Source organism: Penicillium oxalicum, chromosome IV (genome assembly GCF_001723175.1).
Source record: "Penicillium oxalicum strain HP7-1 chromosome IV, whole genome shotgun sequence".
Classification (NCBI taxonomy): domain Eukaryota; kingdom Fungi; phylum Ascomycota; class Eurotiomycetes; order Eurotiales; family Aspergillaceae; genus Penicillium; species Penicillium oxalicum.
In genome coordinates this window covers 1,561,711-1,586,690 of record NC_064653.1, presented here as the reverse complement: position 1 = coordinate 1,586,690, position 24,980 = coordinate 1,561,711, and the positions used below count along the sequence as shown (strand labels likewise).

General features: G+C 50.3%; 8 protein-coding genes across 8 annotated transcripts; 5 read left to right on the top strand and 3 right to left on the bottom strand.

The window, feature by feature from the left end:
• Positions 1 to 150: 150 nt before the first annotated feature.
• POX_d05327 (Ribonucleoside-diphosphate reductase small chain) lies at positions 151 to 1,664 on the bottom strand (the record flags this gene model as incomplete). The annotated part of the gene is made up of 4 exons (XM_050114175.1): positions 151 to 764; positions 834 to 1,167; positions 1,297 to 1,542; positions 1,635 to 1,664. The coding sequence occupies 4 exons, from the start codon at positions 1,662 to 1,664 to the stop codon at positions 151 to 153; spliced, it is 1,224 nt and encodes a 407-aa protein (XP_049969126.1).
• Positions 1,665 to 7,021: 5,357 nt separating this feature from the next.
• Positions 7,022 to 7,810, top strand: POX_d05326 (putative cutinase 2; the record flags this gene model as incomplete). Its single annotated transcript, XM_050114174.1, has 3 exons — positions 7,022 to 7,097; positions 7,172 to 7,260; positions 7,325 to 7,810. The coding sequence occupies 3 exons, from the start codon at positions 7,022 to 7,024 to the stop codon at positions 7,808 to 7,810; spliced, it is 651 nt and encodes a 216-aa protein (XP_049969125.1).
• A 4,174-nt stretch (positions 7,811 to 11,984) lies between these two features.
• On the top strand, positions 11,985 to 12,852 carry POX_d05325 (uncharacterized protein; the record flags this gene model as incomplete). The annotated part of the gene is made up of 3 exons (XM_050114173.1): positions 11,985 to 12,308; positions 12,379 to 12,445; positions 12,647 to 12,852. 3 exons carry the CDS (start codon positions 11,985 to 11,987, stop codon positions 12,850 to 12,852), a joined length of 597 nt encoding a protein of 198 aa, XP_049969124.1.
• Positions 12,853 to 13,166: 314 nt separating this feature from the next.
• Positions 13,167 to 14,033, bottom strand: POX_d05324 (uncharacterized protein; the record flags this gene model as incomplete). Its single annotated transcript, XM_050114172.1, has 1 exon — positions 13,167 to 14,033. The coding sequence occupies one exon, from the start codon at positions 14,031 to 14,033 to the stop codon at positions 13,167 to 13,169; it is 867 nt and encodes a 288-aa protein (XP_049969123.1).
• Positions 14,034 to 15,657: 1,624 nt separating this feature from the next.
• POX_d05323 (uncharacterized protein) lies at positions 15,658 to 16,017 on the top strand (the record flags this gene model as incomplete). The annotated part of the gene is made up of 1 exon (XM_050114171.1): positions 15,658 to 16,017. One exon carries the CDS (start codon positions 15,658 to 15,660, stop codon positions 16,015 to 16,017), a length of 360 nt encoding a protein of 119 aa, XP_049969122.1.
• A 1,120-nt stretch (positions 16,018 to 17,137) lies between these two features.
• On the bottom strand, positions 17,138 to 18,949 carry POX_d05322 (O-glycoside alpha-1,2-mannosyltransferase; the record flags this gene model as incomplete). The annotated part of the gene is made up of 5 exons (XM_050114170.1): positions 17,138 to 17,377; positions 17,559 to 17,967; positions 18,032 to 18,118; positions 18,178 to 18,588; positions 18,678 to 18,949. The coding sequence occupies 5 exons, from the start codon at positions 18,947 to 18,949 to the stop codon at positions 17,138 to 17,140; spliced, it is 1,419 nt and encodes a 472-aa protein (XP_049969121.1).
• A 1,408-nt stretch (positions 18,950 to 20,357) lies between these two features.
• Positions 20,358 to 21,070, top strand: POX_d05321 (uncharacterized protein; the record flags this gene model as incomplete). The annotated part of the gene is made up of 2 exons (XM_050114169.1): positions 20,358 to 20,990; positions 21,047 to 21,070. The coding sequence occupies 2 exons, from the start codon at positions 20,358 to 20,360 to the stop codon at positions 21,068 to 21,070; spliced, it is 657 nt and encodes a 218-aa protein (XP_049969120.1).
• A 2,427-nt stretch (positions 21,071 to 23,497) lies between these two features.
• POX_d05320 (uncharacterized protein) lies at positions 23,498 to 24,757 on the top strand (the record flags this gene model as incomplete). Its single annotated transcript, XM_050114168.1, has 1 exon — positions 23,498 to 24,757. One exon carries the CDS (start codon positions 23,498 to 23,500, stop codon positions 24,755 to 24,757), a length of 1,260 nt encoding a protein of 419 aa, XP_049969119.1.
• Between the last annotated feature and the right edge of the window lie 223 nt (positions 24,758 to 24,980).

Here is a 24,980-nt window from a genome sequence, read left to right as displayed (position 1 = left end):
AAAGACAGGGGACGTAGACAACAACGTGAAATCATGGGAGAAACAGCGCGAGCCAAGCTCAATCGCTGAGAGGGTATAAAACAAGTGAAGAGGAGAGAGAGATAGAGGGGGGGGAGAAATGGACTGATACCCGAGACGAGTATCAGACATCTAGAAGTCCTCGTCAAAGCTGAGGCCGTTGTTCTCCTTGGGAGCCTGCTCGCCTTCCGAGCCGCTGGTGTCCTTCTTGGTAGAAGCCATGACACCGGCCTTCTGGTAGTCGCCCACACGCTTCTCGAAGAAGTTGGTCTTGCCAGCCAGTGAGATGGACTCCATGAAGTCGAAGGGGTTGGTGGCGTTGTAGTACTTCTTGTTGCCGAGAGCAACCAGGAGACGGTCAGCCACAAACTCGATGTACTGGCACATCAGCTTGGAGTTCATTCCCAAAAGAGCGCACGGCAGAGCATCCGTCAGGAACTCCTGCTCGATACCGACAGCCTCGACAATCACGTCCTCGACAACCTGCTTGGAAGGGCGGTTGTTCAGGTGGGAGAACAGAAGACAGGCAAAGTCGGTGTGCAGGCCCTCGTCACGAGAGATCAGCTCGTTGGAGAAGGTCAGGCCGGGCATGAGGCCACGCTTCTTGAGCCAGAAGATGGAGGCGAAGGAGCCAGAGAAGAAAATACCCTCGACGGCAGCAAAGGCCACCAGGCGCTGAGCGAAAGTAGACTCACGGTCGGAGATCCACTTCATGGCCCACTCGGCCTTACGCTTGATGCAGGGAACTGAAGACTTTGATTAGCAACCGAGACTGACCATTGGGCGTGTCGCATGTGTGGGGTCTTTGCACATACTGGTGTCAATAGCATCGAAGAGGTAGGTGCGCTGCTTGGGCTCCTTGATGTAGGTATCGATGAGTAGAGAGTATGTCTCGGAGTGGATGTTCTCCATCATGATCTGGAAACCGTAGAAGCAGCGGGCTTCGGGGACCTGGACTTCACCGCTGAATCGCTCCAGCAGGTTCTCGTTGACAATGCCGTCGGAAGCGGCGAAGAAAGCCAGGACGTGAGAGATGAAGTAGCGCTCATCGTCGTTCAGACGGTTGTGCCAGTCGTGCAGATCCTTGGAGAGATCAATTTCCTCGGCGGTCCAGAAGGAGGCCTCGGCCTTCTTGTACATCTGCCAGATCTATGGAAGGAGGATCATAGCATGGTCAGCTTTCTATGTTCCACCGGGATTCGAGATAAGAGGTGGTTGCGATTGCATTAACCGCGTCCGAGCCACTTTACGCGTGGACGCGTCAAGAACGTGACTGACCTCGTGGTACTTGATGGGGAAGAGGACAAAACGGTGAGGGTTCTCCTGAAGCAGAGGCTCATGGGCCTCCATCTCCTTGATGCCCGGAGCAACCTTGGGAGTTTCCACAGCCTTCTCCATGGGCTTGGTGACAGTGGTGTCGACAGACTGGAACGCCGTCGGAGTGTTCTCTTTGCCGGTGGACTGGAAGTCCAGCTTCTTCATGGGGGAGTCGCTCATCTTGAAGTTCTCGAGGGAGGACGCAGCCTGGTAGGGAATTCGTGTTAGTCTCGAGGGTACTTCCAGACGCGTCGTTTTTTTTAAGGGTGCGAGGGGGGCGACATGGTGACATCACGTACCTGCTTGGATGGAGTGAGTTGAGTGGCCATTGAGTGATGTGTCTGAGGGATATTATGACTCTGGTAGAGCAGGTGAGAAGGACAGCACAAGCACCACGATCAAAATCAGTTGAATTGAGGAAGATGAAGAGTAAACGCGAAAGTTGAGGGGGAGGAAGAATCAATTAAGTAGGTGGTGGACGTGAATCTTTTAGCGCGACGGGCTAAGTCACGCTACACGTGACCACGCGTATGCTCGCGCTGACTTCAGCCGCCCCGCCGGCGGGCCCGGAGGTCGCGCGAGTGGGACGCAAGGCGCGTCGTTGTCGCTTGCAACCAACTGAATACTTGAACGCTGCGGAATTACGGAGATGCCAATGTCTGGACCGCGATCTCATGCCATCATGCCACCGTTCCCCAGCAACTTCCGGCGCGCGCGAGAGTAGTCGATCCATGGCTGTGAGCCGTAATTTGGCGTAGCCTCGCCGACTACGTTGCAGCAGGTTGCATTCAATCGGAGGTTCATCGGCGACGATCTCATCATGATTATTTTCCATTGCGTCTGCAATCCAATCCACCCAACCCACCGTGCTTTCTCCTGCGCTGCCTTGTACCTGCTTTGGGCGTCCGCTCAAGCCGCCTCCGTTGCCCTGGCTGTAGACGAATAGTGATGAAACGCGCCAGCTAATTTGCATCCTTCTGTAAGACAAGCCTCAGCAAGCTAGGACCACCAACAACACACGCGACTGAGCGTGCAGAACGCGTCTTTCCCCTGCAAACAAAAATGGGCGACCAATTGGCTCCACTGAGATGGGGCGAGGAGGGTCCGAGTCTTTGATCATGATCAGATAAGCCGTAGGAAATTTGTTCACGCGCTAAAACAGGACGCGAACTTTCCAAATCTGGGCCGGTGCAGAGTGAATGGATCTGACCCTACCATCTAGACCAGCCAGATCATGGAGAAAGAACCCATCCAGCATGCTAGATTCGTCCGATGATGACGTTGGTCTAAACCCACCAGCCTGTTTTCTTCCTCCGTGTGTCTTGTCTTTCGACGCGGAGCTGCTTCAGTCAACGCGTTGAAGGACCCTCTGGGAGCTAGCCAAGCACGGACTAGCGCCAGTCTCACTCAATGTGCAAGTATCCCTCTCGTCCATCTCGCCATCGCCCGTTGTACGTCGGAGAGGCCTCACCCTCTGGTATGGGTTGTTTATCCCGGCATTGCCAATAGCTCGATGGACGCACTGCGTAGAGTGTATTAAGATGTGTGGTTTCACCATGTCCTCTTCGCGATTTCCATTTAGGGTACGCGGTCAATACAAAACGCGTCTTGCAGTTCATCCGCCCAAGAAGACTAGTAGATTTCACAACCCGGCTATTGGATAAATAGCACATCGTAGACGCGGCTTGTATACTCATCTAAACCATGTTAAATTTTTTGTTGTCGGGTACAAAGGTTGATGAAATCCTCCGCTTCCCCCTTCTTCTTTCTCTTAGTGACTTCCCGTACCCGCGCGCATTCGATGTCACCTCTCGATTCAACAATGAGCCACCTACCGCCGGGTGTGCTTCTTCAGCAATATTTGCCAGGAGACCAACGTCCCCGACTTAATACTTCTGAGCATTTATTCAAGCTCGCCCGGACCAAGCAGTCTCGGCGCATTGGGAAGTTCGTTGGCGAGTGCTTAGATTATCCTCACGAGGTGGTGTGCCCGGTCCATGCTCGACTCTGAGGACACGCAATCTTTATTTTTCCTTTTTGGATAAATCTCCAGTGAGTTCTGGGCTAAGTGGCTGCACCTGGGTAGGATTCTCATTCTCGAGGCTACCAGATGCCGTTCGTGATCGATTAGAGTGAAGCAGCTATCGATCAAGGGCGAAGCAGAAGCAGAAGCAGGCGGCCGTGGTATTCAAGCCTAGGGAAATGATAACAGAACCCGGCCTCAAAAAGAATGAACCCAGAGGTCGACAATAGAGCAAAGAGCTCTTTGCTTCAGTGTTGCTAGTCCAGCAAACGACTTTTCTCTACTGCCTGGATCAGCACGTGTGTAGACAATCTTTCGCAGACGCCCGACAGGGAAAGGCCCTAGGGAGAAATACTCACGGGCTTTTTGGACCTCGGTCCTATTGATCTATTGCTTGAGGTTGACTTATCATCCCGAGGTTTCATCTATGACGGAAGCATGGCGATCTGTTGGCTGACCGTTCAAGTATTCCTTTCTGTGATTGTTCGTGTAGCCCAATAGGCCCATTCTTACTTTTTGCAACGGGCCCTCCAAATCAACCTCGTCAATCTCATCTCCAGGGCACTCAATTCCCCGTTCAGAATCTTTTCTTCTTCATTCACGCTCATGTCATACACATTATCTTGTGGTTCATTCATCCCCCGCACAAGAGCTGAGCAGTCAAACCTAAGATTTAGAGAACGTGAAAATCCTGGCCACGTAAGTGAAGGAGTAATGCATCAACATCGTCTCGAGAGACAGACTCGGTGACTTTGTCGTTAGTTTGACACGATCTCCGGCGCTTCTTTGAGCCTAAACACGTGTGATCTCGACTGGTACAGAGGGAAACGCGAAAGAAAAAAAAACGGGCACGGCTTTGAGGTGGTACCACTGGGCATCAAATCTCAGATAATATCGTAGTCACCAAAATGAGCAAGCTCTCAAGTGAACTGACCGCTGATTTCTGCATCGTTAAAATTCCTCAGATAAAATACAGTCATGCTGGGTGCGATTGCAAGTCACTGAAAGCGGACTTTGGATATGTAAGATCTAGGTTTTTTTCCTGTCTGTTTATGTCTAACCACAATTGAGGGAATCTAATACAGTTCTCGCACCAGGATTGATCCGGTGCTCTCGTTTTTTGAAAGTCTCACTAAGCTATCAACCTACTAGCGAACAGAATTGCTCCCTCTGGTGTTTTATTGTGAGGTATTCATCAACAAGTAGGGTGTCTCACGTAAAGAAGCCTCAACAAAGAGTCTTGAGCGGCTCTCTAGAGTCTCACATCTCTGTGAGTATCAGGCCTTCTTGCTGCTCTTCTTGAATCTCACAATTCCCCTCACAATTCTCATATTCCCCCGGCGTCGTAACCTATGGCAGGTATTTTTCAACTGCAGCACAGCGTTTACCAGACCTTTGTCAACCTGACAGCGAAGCGAATACTTGAGTCAAATGGATGGCAGGTAAAAGCGGACCGTCAATTGGCCAGACCTGCAGCATGGCACATGATACTGCTGAGTATACCACTTACATTTGCAACCGTGCCGCCTCGGAGGCATATTAGCTCTGCGTCGGGAGGGTGACACTCGGCTCTGGCCGCCAACAGATTTCTTGGCTTGACAACATGCCGAGGCTCGAAGTTGCTCGGTCTAGAAGGTGCGATTCTTGGGGTCCTATGGGCGGCCCTGAAAGCTGCAGAGGGAGCCGTGCGAGAGTGATAGTCCAAGCGACGTTTAAAGTTCTTGACCAGCATCTTGAGACTTGAAATCTTCTTTCTTATCACAATGTACAAGTACAACCCAATGCGAACTCGATACAAAAACTGAGAAGTTCCTCTGCTTTCAGCCTACCGACATCAGATGCCTGCCTATATGTGCGTAATACATGCTGCATTCCATGCACGCCAAGGGACTTGATTGCGGGGAATTCCCCGCGTTTTTCGATTTCCGCCTTTGCGCCGGCCTCTTCACCCATGCAGCATGGATGAAGAGCTGCATGAGGCGTCAGATGACCCTCATCTTCTGCTGAAAGAGGGGTGACTTTTACAACAGAAGGAACAGAAAAGAACCGAGGCATTCGGAATTGCCTATGCGCTGATTTTATCTCATGATGCCGTTGTCATCTGCCACATACTCTATTTGCTTCATCATCGACAATTTCCAAATCGATGGGCTTGGCAAATGTGCGCTGTCAACAGTCAATTGGAACCGACTTGAGGCGAATTGCCCATTCAAGATAGTGCACTCATCTTGGCATCAAGTGATGGAACCCTGGGTCTGCATTGAATTGAGCATTCAAGGACGTCCGGTCCGGAGACATGGGTGTTCATCAAGAAATTTTCAGATCTCCGATTTTTCGAGGCGATTTTGATACATTGCACACAGTAGAGAGGTACGAGTGACTGCACGTCCCTACTCAATCGACCCGCCTGGCTGCCTGGAAAAGGTACTAGTGGTTGTGAGATGGTGGAAATAGGCCGAGGTGGAGTCGGTATTGCATATAATTCAGTGGATCTTAGTTCTGCACAGTGCACGACCAATGATTGAGCTTGGTTGCCAGCCTTGGAAATTTGGGGACCGTCGCATCCTCGCATTCTATTATGGAGAAACGGTCTACAATGATACTGCCCCGAGGCAAGTTGGAGCTTCACTCCGACTATTTGTTTCATTCACCAATTGAAGGAGTTATTCGAGGCATATCCAGCTTGATATCACAAATTGTCAATTTTGGTGGATAAAAGGCCGCACGAGCTTCGAAGCGTACCGGCAAGATCGCGTAGATGAGCCCGAATGTTACCCTCGCTCCGACTGCAGGTATCGTCTACCGGCGAGACCGTTTGAAGCCAATTTCCATTTTGTTTGATTTTAAATATAGCCTATTGCAGTGACTTGTCCAGATTGGACATTCACATGAAAGGCCCATCGTTCTCTACATCGGAACCGGATTGCCGTGTCCAATCACTCACTGCAGGAATGGATCATCGCACGAAAAAAAGACTCCCGTTATGGATACAACGTCGGCCGAGGCAAAGGGCCTGACGGGGAATGAGTCCGTGAAGGGGAAAAAATAGAAATTGGAAAAAAGAAAGAAATGAAAATTGACCCCAAAAACCTAACCATCGACGAAGGTCCTTTTGAATCCAGGGGGTTCATGCCATGGAAAATGCATCACCAATTTTTCAGTCTTCCAGTTCTGGTAATTCTGTCCGGTGTGGAGCACCGAAGGATGGCCCCCTTTGTGGTTCCCCAGGAACTTTTGACAGTCGATAGACGATCACCCGTTTCACCGTTCTTGGTGACCTATCGATTCTCGAACTTGTGGGGACCCTTCAAGGTTGACTCCACGTTCGACTGGTTCCATTTTTGTGAGGATCCAACTGCTCAAGTCACTCGCTGAAACGGTCTGAAACATGCGTACCCGAACGGAACCATCCACCACTTGGCAAAATGACTCGTCTGGGTAGTGACGACTGGATCCTTGGATCCATGATGTATTGTCTACTCGACAGGTCGGGCAGAAGCGATGACCGAGGTTCTCGGGGCAGGTAAATCCCCCATCATCCACGAAAATGGGGTTCTCTGGGGGCAGGAAAAAAGTATAAGAAGGGCCCAACGTCCACGGTGATGTGGATCTGCAACCAGGGCCTTCTCAATCACATCCACTTCTCCCACGATCACAGTCAACATGAAGTTCTCTCTCGCAGCACTTTTCTTTGCCGGCCTTGGAGCGGCCAGCCCTGTGGGGTTGACTGAACGTCAATGTGAGATCTCCTGCCGAAGCTACGTACTTGCACACAAGGCTAATACATATAAAATCTTATTTGAGCACCATCAGTGATTTCAGGAGGCAACGAACTTCGCAGTGGCAGTTGCCAACCTGTGACTTTCATCTGGGCTCGTGCGTCGACTGAATTGGGCTTGCTTGTAAGGGTCCCCCGAGCATGATCTTATGTGTAGTCAATCTCCATGCTCACCCCCGTCGTAACAGGGACAATCCGTCGGTCCTGCTCTGTGCCAGAGCTTGAAATCCTCCCGGTCAAACGGCGTCGCCTGCCAGGGAGTGGGACCTCGTTATACCGCCGATCTTCCCAGCAATGCTTTGCCGGATAACACTTCGCCTCAAGCAATCGACGAGGCGATCGGTCTCTTCAAGCAAGCCGCGCAGAAGTGTCCCAACACCCAGATTATCGCCGGTGGCTACAGTCAGGGCACCGCTGTGATTGACGGTGCGATCAAGAGACTCCCCGACAACGTCAAGAACATGATCAAGGGTGTCACTCTCTTCGGTTACACCCGTAATGCTCAGGAGCGTGGTCAAATTGCCAACTTCCCCAAGGACAAGGTCAAGGTCTACTGTGCCGTCGGAGATCTGGTCTGTGATGGTACTTTGATCATCACCGCCGCTCACTTCACTTATGTTGCGGATGTTCCTGATGCTACCAGGTACCTCAACTCGAAGCTGGGCTCTTCGTGAGGACAACATCTTTTCTGGCAAAGGATGGCAACGTAGCACGTGCGGCGGGTCTGCAAACAGACATAATGCCTTGGTCCATCCCTGTTGACTGGGAGATGTGGAGGACTGGGTCTTTCCTTGGCTCGTGTGGAATATGTAGTTGAGTGAGAATAGTAGGAATCTATTTGATCTGCCCTCTCGTCACACGAGTTGTTTTCCCTTATAGATCTGATGACAGTTGTGGCGGCCGACGCCCCCGACCAACATGCACGAGGGCGGGTGGGAGAGTGGAGACCCACTACTAAATTGTGGCGACCACGTTCGCCGAAGCATCAACAATCCAAACAACTCCCTCTCTAATGTAGATGTGGTCCGTGAAAGACACACGATTCTCCATAACTACCTATCAGTGCCCCTTAGTGGCCAATGCCCGAGGGCTATGGCCTTGTTTCAAATCCACGTCAAAAGCCGTTGAAAATCTAATCCGTGCCCGCTGTGACCATTCATGTCGTGCACAGTCACACACCTTCCGGTTGATTCATGTAAAGCAGGTAAAAAAACCTAGACATTTTTTGACCGTAAAATTGGTGATTAGATAAACTTTCGCAGTGATTGTAGAAGAAAGCTCACCGACATAATAATACTGCATCTAATGAAATGAAATAGAAGCGTGGGTCTCCAAAATTCTCGTAAATTTGAATTAATAGACGGTGGCCCATAACGGATCAAGTCAGTTTGGCACTTGTGTGAATCAATGTCTTGGCTAGGAGATATCTGCATATTTTAAGAGATTGTCTGACGAATGTTACAGGGATAAATCTTAGATTTAATCGCCATTTCGGTCACTTCTAAGTTCTAGTGAAAGAGGCGGAAGATGAAAGATGGCACCCAAAGCGACCTAGCCTTTAAGACATAGCCAGCCTCAATACATAGGGATAAGACGCATCTTTATGTGGATGAATAGCTGATGCAGCAGCAACACAGTTGACACCTTCTCATCATCCCGCACAGGTGAGAGTAAACGTGCCGTCATGGTACCCAAGCTAAAGACTGGAAGCCGGCGCAACTGGTTTCAAAAGAAATGTCTTCGTGCTTGCACGAATTCTAATCAACGGAACATATATCATCTACTATGGGGACTCGGTGCGTTGGAACTATATCAGTAGCTTCGTCGGTGCATGTAAACGCACATACACGTCAAATGAGAAAAAAAATGATTTATCCATGCAAACCAAAAGCTTGTCGAAACTTTCATCGATGGCTGAGTTTTCATTTTCTCTGTAGAAATATGGCTTGAAATACGGATAAGCTCGCATTATTCAAACCGGAGAGAGATTCAATGTCTATTCCCAGAAGGGTCTCAAAATCGGGGTGGGACAGAGTAGATCGTGATCAATTTTCGAAAATCAAGCATCGCGCCACTATATGTAGGCTAACAAGGATCTTAGTTTTGCAGCCTCGAGAATTAATGATTTAGGCAGAGTCTAGTGGTGCTGGTAGCAGACACTAATGCTGTAGATTTGACCATTGTATTTGAGTGGAAAGAAATTCCATATATTTCTCATCTACAGAGTGAGCTGCAAGCAAGGCCATCTTTTTGCAATATTGGGGGCTTTGGTGGTAATCAGCCTACATAGGGCCTGAAAAGACTTTGTTCCCGGAATTAGTTGCCTCAACATATATTTGCAGAAGTACCCATCTTTCCGGTTGTGCAGCAATGGTCGAACCGTCCTCGATAGAATTTCATTTTGTTCTGCTTTGGTCACGTTGGCTGAGAATTGGGGGTTCCGGCTAAGTCAGCAGAGATCGTGGAGCCTCGTTGAATTTCGACCGTACCGACAGATTTTCAGCCGTAGGGGTAGGCCATTTGAATTAAGCCATCAATTAGTCCTAAGACGAAATTCTCAATTTTGATTTGGTTGGCGGATACAATTTGTGAAGCGTATACTTACAAGTTGCTTAGTTTTTTCTCGACAGGATTCTACAAATGAAATCAGTCCCAGCTTCAAGGACATTGGTATCCAATCTCTGAAATACTATGACTGAGAGTGTAGCTTTTGATAACCCTTGCAGAACATTTTTCGATGGATAAGTATGCCAAGAATCCGCTGCTTGAGACCAATTCAAGGTAAGAGGATTATCCTATTAGGGTCCTCCACGTCACAAATTCAGACCCAAGTACGAGTATGGATGAGAGAACATGTATACTCTTTTGTAGCTAGCGCGTCTGCTTCATCCAACTCAAAGATAAGAGCACGAATATTGGCGGACAAGAACAAACCATAAAAAGACAGAGAGGAATGTGAAAGGAAAAGGAAAACAAAAGAAAAATGGGTACTCCCGGGCCCGCAAGCGATCTGTCTCCTCTCCTCGCCGTGGTCCGTGGACGACCATCGCTGTGTCTTCCAATCTATCAAGTTTGTCATTCGATTTCACAGCAGTGCTGGTGCAACTCTTCTCGAATGAATGTTCACCACCTGTACAAGAAGATGACAATTTCAATGTGTCATACCTCTCTCCTCGACAAGATGTAAAAATCAACAAGGCAACTGTACTCATGCTCATGCAGACGTGAGATCCACACCCAGACAGCACATCTGCATTTCGGAAGTTCATGTGCCTATCCGGTTGAGGCTCATGATTCGTAGGAAGGGAAGTGCGGACAAGGGTATGGATCTATTCTCGTTAGGGGAATGAGACCTTGAGACGTGAGTCTCTGGAGCTCGCTTCGAAGAGCCAGGCGCTAGTAGAGACCTTGAACAAGAGTAATGATTCCTGATCATATTATCTGCATTCAAGGAGGCCCAAATTGGATGCCGGAGCTGAGCAGAGGCTCAGATCATTCCACCGGCAAATGGGACTGCAGTTCAGATGACTGGAAATACATGCCACCCTAGGACAGAATGATGGCAGGCGAGAAAAACAAAACATACCATCTGGCCAATGGGGAATGGAGATTTCAGTCGAATTCGAAATTTGTTTCAGAATCCACCCTCAGTACTGTAATGTGTCATGCTTGCTCTGTTCGATTAGGGAGATTTTCCCCGCGAGTACATGCAGCCCTGCCATATGATAGGCCATGGTAAAATTCGCGTCTGTCAGTGTTGCGTAGTGTTAGTATTAATAGCCCCAATTCCCTCGGGAGGGTTGAGATTTGAGTTCATGCAAGTTGAAATGAGCGGCTCTGTGCCCGCTTGCGAGTCGTGTCCTCTGTGCAACCATGGGGACAGTAGGTTGGTTCGGGTCTTCTGGCACGGTGTGACAACAAAAGTACTACGGTTCACCGCAAAGCGTTCCTGACCCAAAAACTCGGTGTCGGGAAAGACCCAAAGACCCGAACCCACGGTGCTGGAAATTCTTAAATGAGTTGACACATAGGACTTCTCGAAGAGCATTTTCATCCCAAAGTGAATAAGCAGTGCAATCTCATTCTCCTCCACGAGATGACCATATAAAGGTGGGCTCATCTTATTGCAGCACCCGGGGGAGGGGAACATGTCCCGTTCTCTATAGTAACCTGGGGTGATAGTGTGCTTGCGAGGTTGACTAATCGTATGTGCTTCGACTCCATCCATGTCAATGAAGCAGAAAACATGACTAGTTTGACGTCAGTCAAAAGCATATTGAGTGTGGTAGTCAATGAGAGCGGCTCTGTCAAAGCGCCCTGCGAGTGAATTGTATGCAGTGTGCATCTTTCGACGTCCCCCATTTGCCCGCCGAAGATTTGATGGGACTCGTTGGAGTGACTTGTGCCGCGTCGGGTGAGATGCTGCATCAAATTTCGAGGGAACCGAGTTCAAAGTACTCGTACTTTGTGCACGGTGGGGGTCAACAACCCCAGCGCGTGCGTTGTTCAAAGGCATTTCTGCTGCTTGGGTTGCAGGCTGCTGTGCGAGCGCGCGCCGACCAGGCCACCCACTACACATGTGCCATATTAGGACCCTCGGGATCTACGGTGCGCTCAGATCGCTGACTTGCAGTTCTTGGACAGTCTGGACAGACTGCAGATCCCTCCCTCGTCTATGGAACAAAAGGTGCCGCTTTTTTTTTCTGGTGGAATGGCAGCAATTTACGTATAAAAGACTAAGGCTGTCAAAGGTCTCAAGAATCTCACAGGGCCAGAGTTCTTTCCCATAAAGCGCACTTTGAATTAATTCATTCCTATACACAATCTACTTTGCGGAATTCACTGACGATGTCGGAGGTTGTTGATGCATACATGTGGGATGAGGGCTCCGAGCACTCGGCGTCTTTCTCGCCTGATGGCAAGACTCTCAATCATGCAGACACCCCTTTAGCCCAAGTTTCACGGCCTGAGAGCTGGAACCTGTCTGTTCAAAATGCGGCAAGGCCAGATTTGGGGTTCCCATTTATTGCACATTATATGAAGTCGAACTTGAATGCGATCTTTCAGTCAATGTGCACTGATAGTATTGGAAGGGATCCAGCGGGCCCTTTTGGCAATTCAGACACAATGAATTCCTCGCCGATATTGGCATTGAACGAGTCAGCTGAGCAAGTAAGATTTCCATGATTATTCCCACTGCCTTTGATAGCCCAAGTCTGACTGTACTTTGACCCTGCCCCAGATACAGGCCTTTCATCACCTTGACCCGCAAAGCCTCTTGACAATCCCTCCAGAAACAGGTGTCACTTGTACAGACCGGAGACATCAGGTACCAAACAGTTCAGTCGACCAGTTCAAATCAGAGAATATCATCAAGTAAGTTACTCTCTTTACATTACATTCCGAAGCTTCAATCTACCATTCACGTCAGTGTCATTATTTCTGGGTATTTTCTTTTTATTCGTCATTCGTGCATGGCCTCGTCGCAGCATTTACTAACATGTTCCAAGGCGAAAAGCCCCCATACCAGCCCAAGCGTGGTACTGTACATGGGAAGGCTGTCGATACCGGGGATCTTTCAGTCGCAAGGCTACCCTCAAGCGTCATGTTGAAAAGATTCACGTCAACCCGGGAGCTCACTGGTGTTCGCATTGCGGGAAAAGATGTAATCGGGCAGATACTTTGGCACAGCATCTTCGTGACTCTCATCACCTGAGGCAGTGATACCTGATGATATGGGGATTGTAAACACTCTAGGGCAATTTCATACTTGCAAGGGCGATTGTGGTGTCCGGTTATAGATTTTTCTTTAAGCTCTCAATGATGGAATGCTTTTTGGGGGGGGGGGGGGGGGGAGTTCTCCTCGGTCTTTTGCGCGTAAACGTCGATCAAGGCTCGGCTTTAATTTGCACAGATGAATAGAGGAAAAGTTGATTCTTGAGTCATTAGATAAACGCTTGACCATACATGCAAGGAAAAAAATATAAAAAGAAAGTTTGAACACGAGGCCAAATGGCCATTGGTTCCTGTTCAGTCCATCGGCCACAAATGATGAGTGACACAGACTCGTCGACTAGGCGATGATCCGCGGATGTGTCCCCCTTCTGACTGCCGAACCCGGTAGAGCGGACTTTGGAATTGATTCTTACTGGCAGTACGCAGAGCATCCCCGACATTGACTATGAGGCAGTTGTCGCGCGGCTCGATGCCTGCCCAGCCGTCGCTCTCAGAGTCCCAGTATTCCAACAAATCCTCCTCACAGTATCGCAGCGTAAAGGAACTGCCATCGACAAATCCCCCCACGGGAGATTCATCATGATCTTCTTCCGGCAAACAGAGAAACTCGTCCACTCTCATTTCCGAATAGGACGGGTCACTGTCACCGTGCATGGAGGCGATGTACTTGCGGACTTGCTCGCTGCCGATGAACGGGGAGAGCGTGCGGATGAGCCGATGAGCGACGGCATGTGTGTACTCTTTGACTAGATGCTTGGTCTCGTCGTCTAGTGTTGAGACAAGATCTTCTTCTTGAAATGAGCTGCCCGAGGCGTAGTAGGATGATTGACTCGATGTAAAGGAGCCTGAGCTCGACTCTATGAAGCTCGCCGCGGTACAGTGACTCCTTCCACGAGGGTCGGAAGTTTCAGAGCGATCAGTCTTGTATTGACGATACAAGGCGCGAAGAGAATTAAGGTAGGAATTGCCGTCGAAATACTTTGTTTTGCCCGAGAGGTCTAAGTAGAAGGATCCTGGGTCCTGACATGATCGGAGAAGCTTGGAAAGTTCCAAGGCATCTTTCCCGAGGAGCGCGATGAAATTGATCACTTCAAGAGGCGATGATGGAGGTTTCTCGCCTTTGAGAACAATCATTGCACTAGTAGTAATTGAAGTTGCCATCCTTCAGTTGTCTCGAGTATTCGAGGGGGGGCAATTGTCATGGAGCAAAAAGAAAAGAAAAAAAAAATAGTATAAATTGAGACACCTTTTAAACGTTTATCAAACGATTCAACCCGTGCTCACATGCTAGTATTTATAAGAAAAAAAAAGTTTCCCCCCCTCCTCCTCCCATCCCGTGTGCTGCAAGCACTAGTCCAGCAGCAGTGACATTCTCTTGGCTGAATTCGGTAAAAGAGCACGCGTCGGAGTGAAGCGGGTGGGGATTTGCCGATAAGCGAAGGACGCTTTGATTCGCTACAGATTGCGAGTGTCTCTGTTCCCCGTTGAGTGGAAACGGCGCGATAACTCTAAACAGTTAAGCCTCGAGACCCTAAAATCGCAGGGAATCGCCACAACGAATGAGATGGGGGGGGGTTGCTCAGTAGAATCCCATCAGACAACTTGACAGTTGAGCCGAACAGTGATGCCTATTGATCCTTTTCTGCCCGGACATGCTCCACCACAGTTCACAGAATTCAAACCCCGACACGGCTAGAACAGGCGAACGGTATTTTGTACTGTAGATGCCCACGTGCCAAATGTGATTTTTTTGTTCTCGTCAACCGAAGCATGAATTCCAATCACACCATCTGCTGGTCTAATCCTGTATAGTAGTACCACCGAGTATTCAGAGTTTATACCTTAGATCTGCAAATGAGGTTGGTGTCTATCGTGCTTACAAAAGAGACTTTCTGTTAAAATGCCCAGTTATGCGGAGAAGTCGACAAGTAAATCCAAGGCCGTCATGAGCCTCCATTCACCAGTCTTGATTAAGCACCCTCTGCTTTAACCTCTGATCCTTTTCCCTCCCAAAACCCTTTGGCTAACGGCGTAAGCTCGATGGGGGCAACGTGATCTCGACTTCCGAGTCCCCACAGTGTCCGTTGCAACGACAGAACGCTGACAGGCATCTGCGAGTCAACTCTCCAGCTCGCCACATTCGCATGCCCCCACATCACGATCCCCTTGGCATTGGGGTCCTAGCTGAGCACAGCCACTGATTTCCTCCTCGGCAGTGCGATACTATGGACCAAGAAATTCCGTGCCCAAACACCATGGGCACGCTTTAAAGAGTGTTCGGAACCATTGAACCCCTGAACTAATAATCCGCAAACCAAACCGGTCAAGTTGCGCGCAGGACATGACGCCGATTGTCTTGACAGTCATCACAAGGCCACAAGGCAGCATGGACAGTCATCGGACCAGATGGTGTTGACTGCAATCGGATAAACGTCCAGAAAGAATGAGATCTGTATCGGAGAGGTTCTTCCCATAGTGATCCATGCAACGGTTAAGATCCAACGAGATCAGACCAAATGCCATGAGTCTTGCCACTAGATCAAGTCGTCAGTGATTTTTCTCGCATTCAACGCATTGCCTTGGCGATCTGACTGGGTATCGACCGAGTACCTATCACAAGAAAAGTAATCTCCGTGCCTTAGGCATATCTTCTTGCTCGGTCCATGTACCCAAGTCAAATAATTCTTGTACATTCAGCACATGTCATATATCATCAAAAGACCGAGCTCATCACAACGGGGAGAGAGAAAAATGGAGTCCAGAAAACATTTATAGCTTGAGTGGCATGCCCGGCATTGAAGACAATATGGATGATGGTATTGCACTCTTAGGTAATTCTCGAACTGATGTATATTGTCCAGAGAACATAATGGCGGAGACGGTCTCACTTTTGTTTTGTGTACCACTACTCCCTTACTCCGCCAAAGACGCTGTCGATTTCGGCCGACCGAGAAGCCGTCAGACTTGTATGCGTGCATTAGTGATCCTGATTCCCATTCGTCCGTGTCACTTGGAAAGCAATATTCCACAACTGAAAGCGGAGGATCGAGATCGTATGCATGGCATTCCAGCGCTGCCGAGATTCGACTTGAGACTCATGGCTGATGCTGTAGTTGCGGGTCTGGATCGTCCACCAAGACCATGAGGTCTCAATTGACAGTCTGCGACTCATCCGCATGAGTTTCCGCCAAGATAGGTCATGTCTTATATCGGTCATGAGCTGGTTGTTGTTGTATTTTTACTGCTTTGTCAAAGGCCGGGAGATGACAAATGAAGGAACTTGTATACATGAATAGCCCTGCCCGCGGGTTAGAAAAGTATTAAAATATCTCTTCAAGAGGTAACAGGTATACTCTGGTAGACTCTCCTCTTGACCGGTATTATTGTTTTTAGAATCCCCTTCATCGCCCCCACCCCCGGCCGTCGTTCTTGACACTCTCTTCCCTTGCATGTACTGCCGTATTTCATCAAAGACAACACTTGCTATCGAGCAGCCATGGGGAGATGATTCAACGAGTGCACCAGCTGAATGTTCCAAGTCGATTAGTATATCCCCAACCAGGTTGGCGGAAGAAAGAGGCGTCAAAGGCGCAGACCTAGCCCTCGAAACGTTCACATGTCGGCCAGGGGATCTCGTTCTCTGGCAGATGACGACTCGGATGCAAAACCTACTGGCCCAAAGCGTATCATAGTAGTGTCGCATACAGAACCGCAGGTGGTCTTTTGATCGACACAATCTCGCCATGCATTGTGTAACGAAGCGGGCAACGGTGGAAAAGTGTACAATGGAACACTCGTATTCAAGCGACATGCGACTTGAGGATGATATTGTATACATTTAGATGGTTAATGCAGGACACTGCAAGTTTCTCGTCGCAAACAGGGTCCGAGCAGGGAAAAGTCTCGCTCGACTGATTTGCAATAAGGGAAGAAAGTCAAAATACACGAGCGCATGACGCGAACCTCAACGACAGAAACAGTAACGCAAGATGGGGGAGTTTATCGACATGATGGGCGATGCATGAATGGGATTGGTCATACCACGCTCCAAGGAAAGAATCGGCCGTCAAATCCTCTGAACGCCACATACAGAAAAGAAGGGATTCCAACATGACACGCAAGCTTTTCACAAATCTTGGACTTTGGCCAAAAGGCTTTGCTTGCGAGTCCATTTCCACACAGGGAAAAGAGAGAGCCGCACAGAGAAGCGGAAGTGTAATGTATACAGCACACGCCGAAACTCCTGCATTAAGAGACACCCCTCCTCATGGCGAGGACCAGCCGCCTGCCACTTCGACCCACTCCGCGAGACAACTGCCTTGCTTACCCTCGACATCCACAATGTCAGTGTCGCACCGACAACGGCATCCGACACCATTCTCTTTGACGGGATCAGGATTGGCCCAGTACTCATCCTCCTCAATTCGCTTCTTCTCATCGTCGGTGGTCCGTTCGAGGTAAGGCTCACGAGGCAATTGTCTGGCAGGAGCATTGGCTGGGCAATGCTGAATGGTCGTGTGCCGATATCCAAAGTCACGGAAGTAATGAATATCGGCGGGGGAAAGAAGAGCACCGGCGGCGGGGAATGAATCGGAGCATCACCCCACTAGAGAGAGAAAAAAAAGGCAAGTATTAGCAACCATGACCCTTGGCTCGCAACTCCTTATCCCGGAGGAATGCACTTACTCGTTCATTCCAGAACCCACCACTCCGGTCCATCATATTGAAGAAATCTTCGTATGCCTTGCTTCGGAACCAATCCAAGCGGGCGATTTCAAAGTTACTCCAGAAATGACACATGTTATAGCTTTCGCCTTCCATGGCTTCGGGGTCAATGTCATCGAGATTCTTGTCGCCAGGTTCGGTCAAGAGGATCTCATCCGGAAGCTTGTCCTGCTTGTTCTCCTCGGGCGGGGTTTCAGGCTCGGCGGGATGCTCCACAAACATCTCCCACAGACCTTTGGATTTGAGATTATACTTGCGCTTGTAGGCGGCGGCATAACGGAAGATGTTGGGAACGGTCTCGCGAAGTTCTTTGACAGCAATGGTGAAGCCGTAGGTTTTGTTAGCCTCGGCCATCTTGATGAATGGATCGCTGGAGAGAATGTTAGTGTGCTGAATTCTCATGTTTAGCGCAGAGCAGAGCATGCTGCACTTACTAGGTGATGTCACAGAAATACTTGATCTCGGGCTCCAAACGCCAGTACCACTCATATTTCATCAGGAGAGGGTGCTTGTAGAAGTGTCTGTGGAAGAATGTCAGCAAATGGGAGCGGTGATAATGGAAAAGCGGATTGCGACGGACCCAGAGTAGAAGCGACACATATGGTGGTAGCTTTCCATACCGCCGTACATGATTGCAGCGTCGCCTTGCTTGCGAATACCTTCCTTGGCAACCTCGTGGTCGACCCAGTCGGGGAAACCCCACATGGAATTGTCAATCTTGCCAAACTCCACAGGGGCACTGGTGTAATTCTTCACGGTAGCCATGAACTTGTCGTCAAAGTCACCGTCGTTCAAAAAGACGTAGGGATAGTGGTACCAGCGATTGAAGTGACGCTCGATGGACTTGAGTGACTGGATGACACCCTCTAGCTCCTTGTTCCGTGCGAGCACAACAAAGGCAGCGTTGGCACGCGGCTCACTATCGATCCGGGCCTGGTCGATGGGCAGACAGCCAGTGGCGAAGACCTTGTCATACTTTTCGCTGATCTTTCTGTTCGGAGCAAACGCCGATTGTCAGCAGGAGAAACATCGCCGCATAGCGAGTCGCACGGCCAGAGGAAGAGGAATGGATGAACGTACCGAATTGACGGTGGGGTGCCTGCTGGAATTAAGATTCCCCCGGGAGAAGAAGGGTGTCGAACGAATAATAGTAGAATGAACACAATTACAAGACAAGGAAATAGTAAAACAAATCCCAGGGGTATAGAGATGGACGAATTGCCCTTCAATCGAATGCGCCGGCGGAAGAACGCAAACCGCGAGGAGACACGGCCTTTCTCACGGGGGGTGTCATCGAGTGGGAGGCTCGGCGCGGTGGGCAGCCGTTTCGTAATGCGCTGAATAAAACTCATGATTGCGGTCGAAGAGGTACACGTCGAAGACCCCGCGGTGGTCAGTTCAACGGACCCAGAGCGAGAGATACAAGAATCGTGGAAAGCGTTCGAGGGATGTGATTCGGTGATAGTGGTGGCCGACGAATTGAGGTGGTGCGACTTCGGAAATGAATCCCTCTCAGCGAAGAGCTCGCGTCTATGTGGCCGACCTGACCAAGATACGTGGAGGGGTCGGGGCAAGACTGGTTCAAATCCAGACGGTTTGCGATCCAGATCTCAACGGACCAAGAAAAAACGAATGACCGGAGGCAGGCCTCCTTTCCACCCTCAACTTTCCTCCTCGTGAAGCCGTGATGGCGGACGGGAAGGACGCCGGGGGGCGATGGCAGCAACTGTGGCTCAGAGAAAGATCCACAGAAGTGAAGTGGAGGACATCAGTAGATGGAGATGGATGGAGAAAGGAGAGGGGAGGGGTGGTGGTTTTTTTTTTTGGTCGGGGAGACTGAAAAGGACAGAGATCGAGTAGGGGCCAGGACGGGGATGGGTTGAGGTCAGTGCCAAGACTAGGGAGGCGCAAGCGCCCGAGTGTTTGGTGGTCTCGTCCTTATGGGTGGGGGGAAAGGGCAAGGGTCACTGTTTCCGGCCGTTTTGAACTCGTCGCGTAAGTACATTACGTGGCACTTGCGCGAATCACCGCTCTGTTTGAACTTTGTCGTTCTTCTCATTGGCTCCATCGGCCCTCCTATCTCCTTGATGTTGTATTATTACTTTTAGGAGACGCCAAGTATACCGTACAAGCCATACAATACACGCCTATACAAAGTCATGTCCATCGATGCAGTGCCGGCCTCAGGTTCTGGCGCAGCGTTCATTTCCTTGTCTCGGTGAGTTGGACGGTGGGAATGTTCAAATGGATGGCAGTCGACAGTACAGTGTGCCAGGTACCTTCTTCACATCAGCGAAGAAAAATCAAAGGCCCGGTCGCTTTTGGATCCGAGCTTCTGGCTGCCATGTAACCTTCGTGGATGCTTAGCCCCGATCCCGTGATACGAGACAGTCGGTTTCTTGTCCCCGTGATCTTGGGGTCTTCTTCCCGGGTAGGGCCCCCCGCACATCCTGTCCCATCATTTTCCCCCTGAACATGCTTTTTAGTTGACAGCATGGATCCAGTATCAGTTCAGAACCTATGAGCGGTAATCAGCCATTTGAAAAGTGCAACTTTCCTCGTTATCGCAATCAGAATCGGCGTCCGTGTGGCCCGTACTGAGCCGCCTATCGGGCCGAGATCTGACAGCGCCAAGTGGGCATCCATCCGTAGCCAAGCTCTAAGAGATTTGTTCGCAAGAACTCACGACCCAACCTCTCTTTTCTTCTCTAGTTCGTTTCTTGATCAGATTGTCAATCACTACTCTGGAGTCTTGCAGCCATGGCACATCGGTATTCCATTGCCCCTCACCTGGAATACTTGAACGTGCCATTCGCCCAGTTCGCCGCGTCCCGACCCGAGTTTGACGCGTTTGGAGTTGCTGGCTTTATCTTTGTTCATTCGGCGCCTCCCACCGGCGGTCACCCTCCGCCTCGTCTTCTATTGATTCAACGGGCCCTGACTGATTCTATGCCGGGCTGTTGGGAGGGCCCTGGCGGGGCTGCTGAGCCAGATGAGGATCAAACCCTTTTGGATGGTGTGGTGCGCGAAGTCGCCGAGGAGACCGGTCTGCATGTATCTCGAATCGTGGAATTAAGCTCCGTAGATGTCCGGTACCATGAGCGTCGGAAAATCCGCATTGCCAAGTATTCCTTTATTGTGGAGGTTCACGAATCAACGCGTTGCTCCCCCGATGGAGGGCTTGAGATTGTACCGCCAGAGCAGATTCCGGTCAGGCTCGAGCCAACAGAGCACTCGGCGTTCGACTGGGCTGCAGAAGAAGATATCCGATCTTCGATTGAGACTGGTCACGGAAGATACAAATTTTGGCCGTCGATCGCGGGCTATCCAGCCCCAGATGTTTTAAGGGCTTTCTTGTCACTGAGGCAAGGGGAGCGCTCCTTGGTCAACAAGGTAGGTGGATGATCACCGCGCTTGATCAAACTTGGCGGTTGACGAATCATGCGCAGGTTGCGCCAATGCCCGACAAGTGAAGCTCGTCTCCCTTTCTCCCTCGAGGGTTGTGGTCGTCACATTCAGGGCATGATCCGCCCGGGATATCAACATCTTTCGCTCGCCGGAAGCTGTGGAATCGATCAAGGGCACAGGAAACTGCGCCGCAATCCAGTGCAATACATGGCTGAATACTGGCCAGTTGGGTAAATGAGCTCTGTAGTGATGTCTGTCTTTGGTTTTTACTTTTTACTTTTTTGTTTTCCTTCTTATCTCCTTATCAATTTGAAATTCCAGTCTCTATTTTGTATTGGGCATAGACATCATCAGACACCGAGTTTCAAAACCTCTTCAAATTAACCGTGTTCGGATATCAAGGGGTCGAAAGAGCGCAGCCCGGGACGGAGGACTATCATCAGAGGCCTGCACGACTGGTCCCGGACCGTCAGCATTTTGTGACAGAGCAGTCTGCGTTTCTTTGGGAGCCTCACGAATGTTGGGGTTAAATTTGAGAATCTTTTATGATAGTCACCTATCATTCAGAGGGCATCATTGATGGATATAGATCGGCATAATCTAATTTACTCAATGGTTTCGGCATCGGCTATTCAACCATGAAGACGCTTTTTTCTCCGACAACGGACAGCAACTCGCAGTCAACTTCAGGTTTCTTCATCTTGGTCTGTGAACTTGAAGCTAGTAGTCACAGGTACAGAATAGTGGTAGATCGCAGTACCGAGTAGGTTTACACCCATCTCGACTTCTTGTGCTCCTCCCGTTCGTGTAAGGTTTGGGTAACACTGTGTGCAGTTGAAGGGGGGCGTCTGTGATTGGTTCGATGCCACGCCTCCACCGGCTGAACCTCCATCCAGACTCGATCCCTTCGACGGGATCAGGAGCCTGAGGCTTCCTCAGGCTCCTACATCCTCTGCATGGGACCGGCGGTCTGGACTCTCGCCGGCCTGAGGCTGTGTTGTGGGAAGCTCGGTACCCTGTACAGAAGATGACTTGCCGGTGGTGACCTGGTAACTGGGAAAACAAACCGGTGGTCATCAATGGTTTTCAAGGGGAAAAAAAAAGATTGATGACTCGTGTGACCCGGCAAGTGATGCACATCAGGCCACGCCCTGAATTGAGTCTATGGAGTAGTAATCTAGGTACATAGAACTTGAAGAAATGCTGGACTGGGAGTAGCGGGTAAAGCACGATACATGGACACTACAACATAGCAATCAATCGCACCTTGGCCACAACGGATGGCAATCTTGCACATGGGGAATCGATGATTGTACATCTGTAGCAGTATCTATTTCAACCTCGAAGCACTGTATTGAGAAACTGCAGTCTTTGAGCGATGACGAGAAATTTTCTGGCTTTCTCAATCCGCCCGGCCTCATTCTTACTAGCTTAGCTGGGTCATATAGCACATGACTACATGCTACTTCTTGAAGACTGCAGTACTAGGAGATCCATCGAACCATAGATCAAGTGCCTTTTTGGTCTGCTGTACCTCCATGCAGTGCAGGTGCGCGATTGCCACCAAAGAGGCTCTTCAAGTCTCGATCCACGGGTGAGAGCCAGCTCCCGTTGCACAAGTGGCCGGTGACCTTTCGTCATCGCAGCTCGAGGCGGACGTGGATGAGATGATCATCGTTGCCTACCAGATGCCCGAATTGGTCGTCGACTAGTCCTTTTTGAGCGGCGCTGTCCTCTCTACTTAAGCAACTCGAGTCATCTCTTAACTTCTTCGTCTTGCCACCTGTGCATATCACCACCTTCACTGCATGCAACTCGTTGAGGGTGAACTCCTTGGAACCACTGCATCCACTCTCCGACTTCGAGGGTATGACCTCCCCTGGGCGGGTCAACAATTAGAGTCCACTTGGCACCTGCTGCAACATCGTTTGTCGGGTCCATGCAAGATCCACGCTAACTCCTGCCGTCCGTTTCGGTTTCATGTTCACTTCACATCGCTCTTGACCCTGCGTTGCCTCGGGTCTCCAAACTTGCTTCATAATCCGCCACGGTCGCCACGCAATCGACATCCATCTGCAGTGCCAACCAACATCCAGTCTAGACCGTCCAGCTTGATCAAGCATCGCAGACAAGGCCAGCTCGTGCATCTTGGTTGACCCTGAAACGTGGAAATCATCCTTGGCCTAGCCCACCAAAAGACCAAGCTCCATAACGAAGAGCGCAACGGGGACAAGGTCGCACTGCCGCGGGGCCTTATCCCACCCCTTTTCCTCATTTGGCCGTCGATCTCCAAACATCAACAAGACAACCACCAGGGCGACCTCGATTTTCCCTTTCACTTTTTCTTTTTTTCAACTCTTCTCTTTTTCCGTCTGTCTTCCCATCTGTGCTCTCACCCGGAGCGAGATCTTCTCTGTACCCTGGACCTCCTTTCATCCACTCTTCCCTCTCCCCTTCCTGCCAACACTACGACGACAATTCTCACCACCGCAATGACCCAAGTCGTCGCCCGTTCTATGGGGCTGGAAGGGTCAAATACCAAACCCACGACCATTCCCATTCCTCCTCCCACCGCCGATCCGCTCTCTCGTCTCCGCCCACCGCCATCCCGCAATGGCCAAATCAACGTGGACACATTCTCGCCCGTCAACGAAAATGGGAGCTTTGCCTTCGATCGCGTCCTCAAGACCGGCCAAGTGTTTCGCCGTGTCAAACACAAGCACGTCTTCCGGGCGTCATGGAAACCCGCATACCTCGTCCTGCGTCCCAATCTGCTCTCCGTCTACAAGGATGAAGAGGCTACTCGTCTCCGTGTCTCTATCTCCCTTTCTGAGGTGACCGCCGTGGCCCCCGTCCGATCTCCACGATCCAACCGCGAACACGTCTTTGGCATCTTCACCCCCTCCAAGAATTACCGATTTGAGGCCCTGTCCGAACGGGATGCGGAGGACTGGATCAGTCGCATCCGCCGCGAGACGCCCGCGGACGAAGAGGAGGCCGCCTTCCTCGCACTGTCCAGGACACGGAATCCACCCATTATCCAGAAACAGTTGATCGAAGATACGACGGAGCATTCTGACTTTGACGGTGCAGGCATCGGGAGCAGCGCTAGTCCTGGCTCACCCGAGCCTGCTCATGGACTGTCTGCCGCCACCAGGATCGGGGCCGGAGCTGGACTCCGTAAGCCACCCTACACTCAGGACTACTCGGGCAATGAAATCACCTCCTATTCGGAGCTCTCCGACAATGGAACCCCTCCCTCACGAAACGAACGCCTCCGGTCCATGCCATCGATCCATACTATGTCCCTCTCGGCCCCCGAGGATAAATCTGTCACTCCCTTGCCTCGAGACCCGCCTCGACAAGACACCACGCGCCATGCGGATCCGGCCATCCTGCGAGACCCCGAACGAGTGATCTGTCAAGGCTATCTCCAGGGTCTCCGCATCAAAGGGGCGGTGCGACAATGGAAACGACTGTGGGTGGTCTTGCGCCCCAAAAATCTGGCCTTTTATAAAGATGACCATGAATACTCGGCCATCAAAATTATCTCCATGTCCCAAGTGATCGACGCCGCGGAAGTGGATCCCATGTCTCGCTCCAAGAATTTTTGCATGCAGATCATTTGCGTGGAAAAGACGTACCGTCTTTGTGCCGGGGATGAAGAGTCCCTCGCGCGATGGCTGGGCGCATTGAAGAGTATCATCGTCGCTCGGAAAAAGCTCGAAGCCATGCCATCCGCCACAGTGTAAAGGGAATATGACTGGGACAATGGCTTGGGCCGAAAGTGATGCCCTGCGCAATAGTCGCTTTGCCTGCTTTATAACTTCTGGGAAAGCACCGCCACGCCTTGTACAACAGTTGACAACCCTTGCTTCTTGTATCTTTTATCTCCCTTCTGCTTTGGTTGTCCATAGTTCCTTTTTCCTTTTTCCCTATTATCGATCACTCGAGCAGCTTATACCCCCCCTCTCC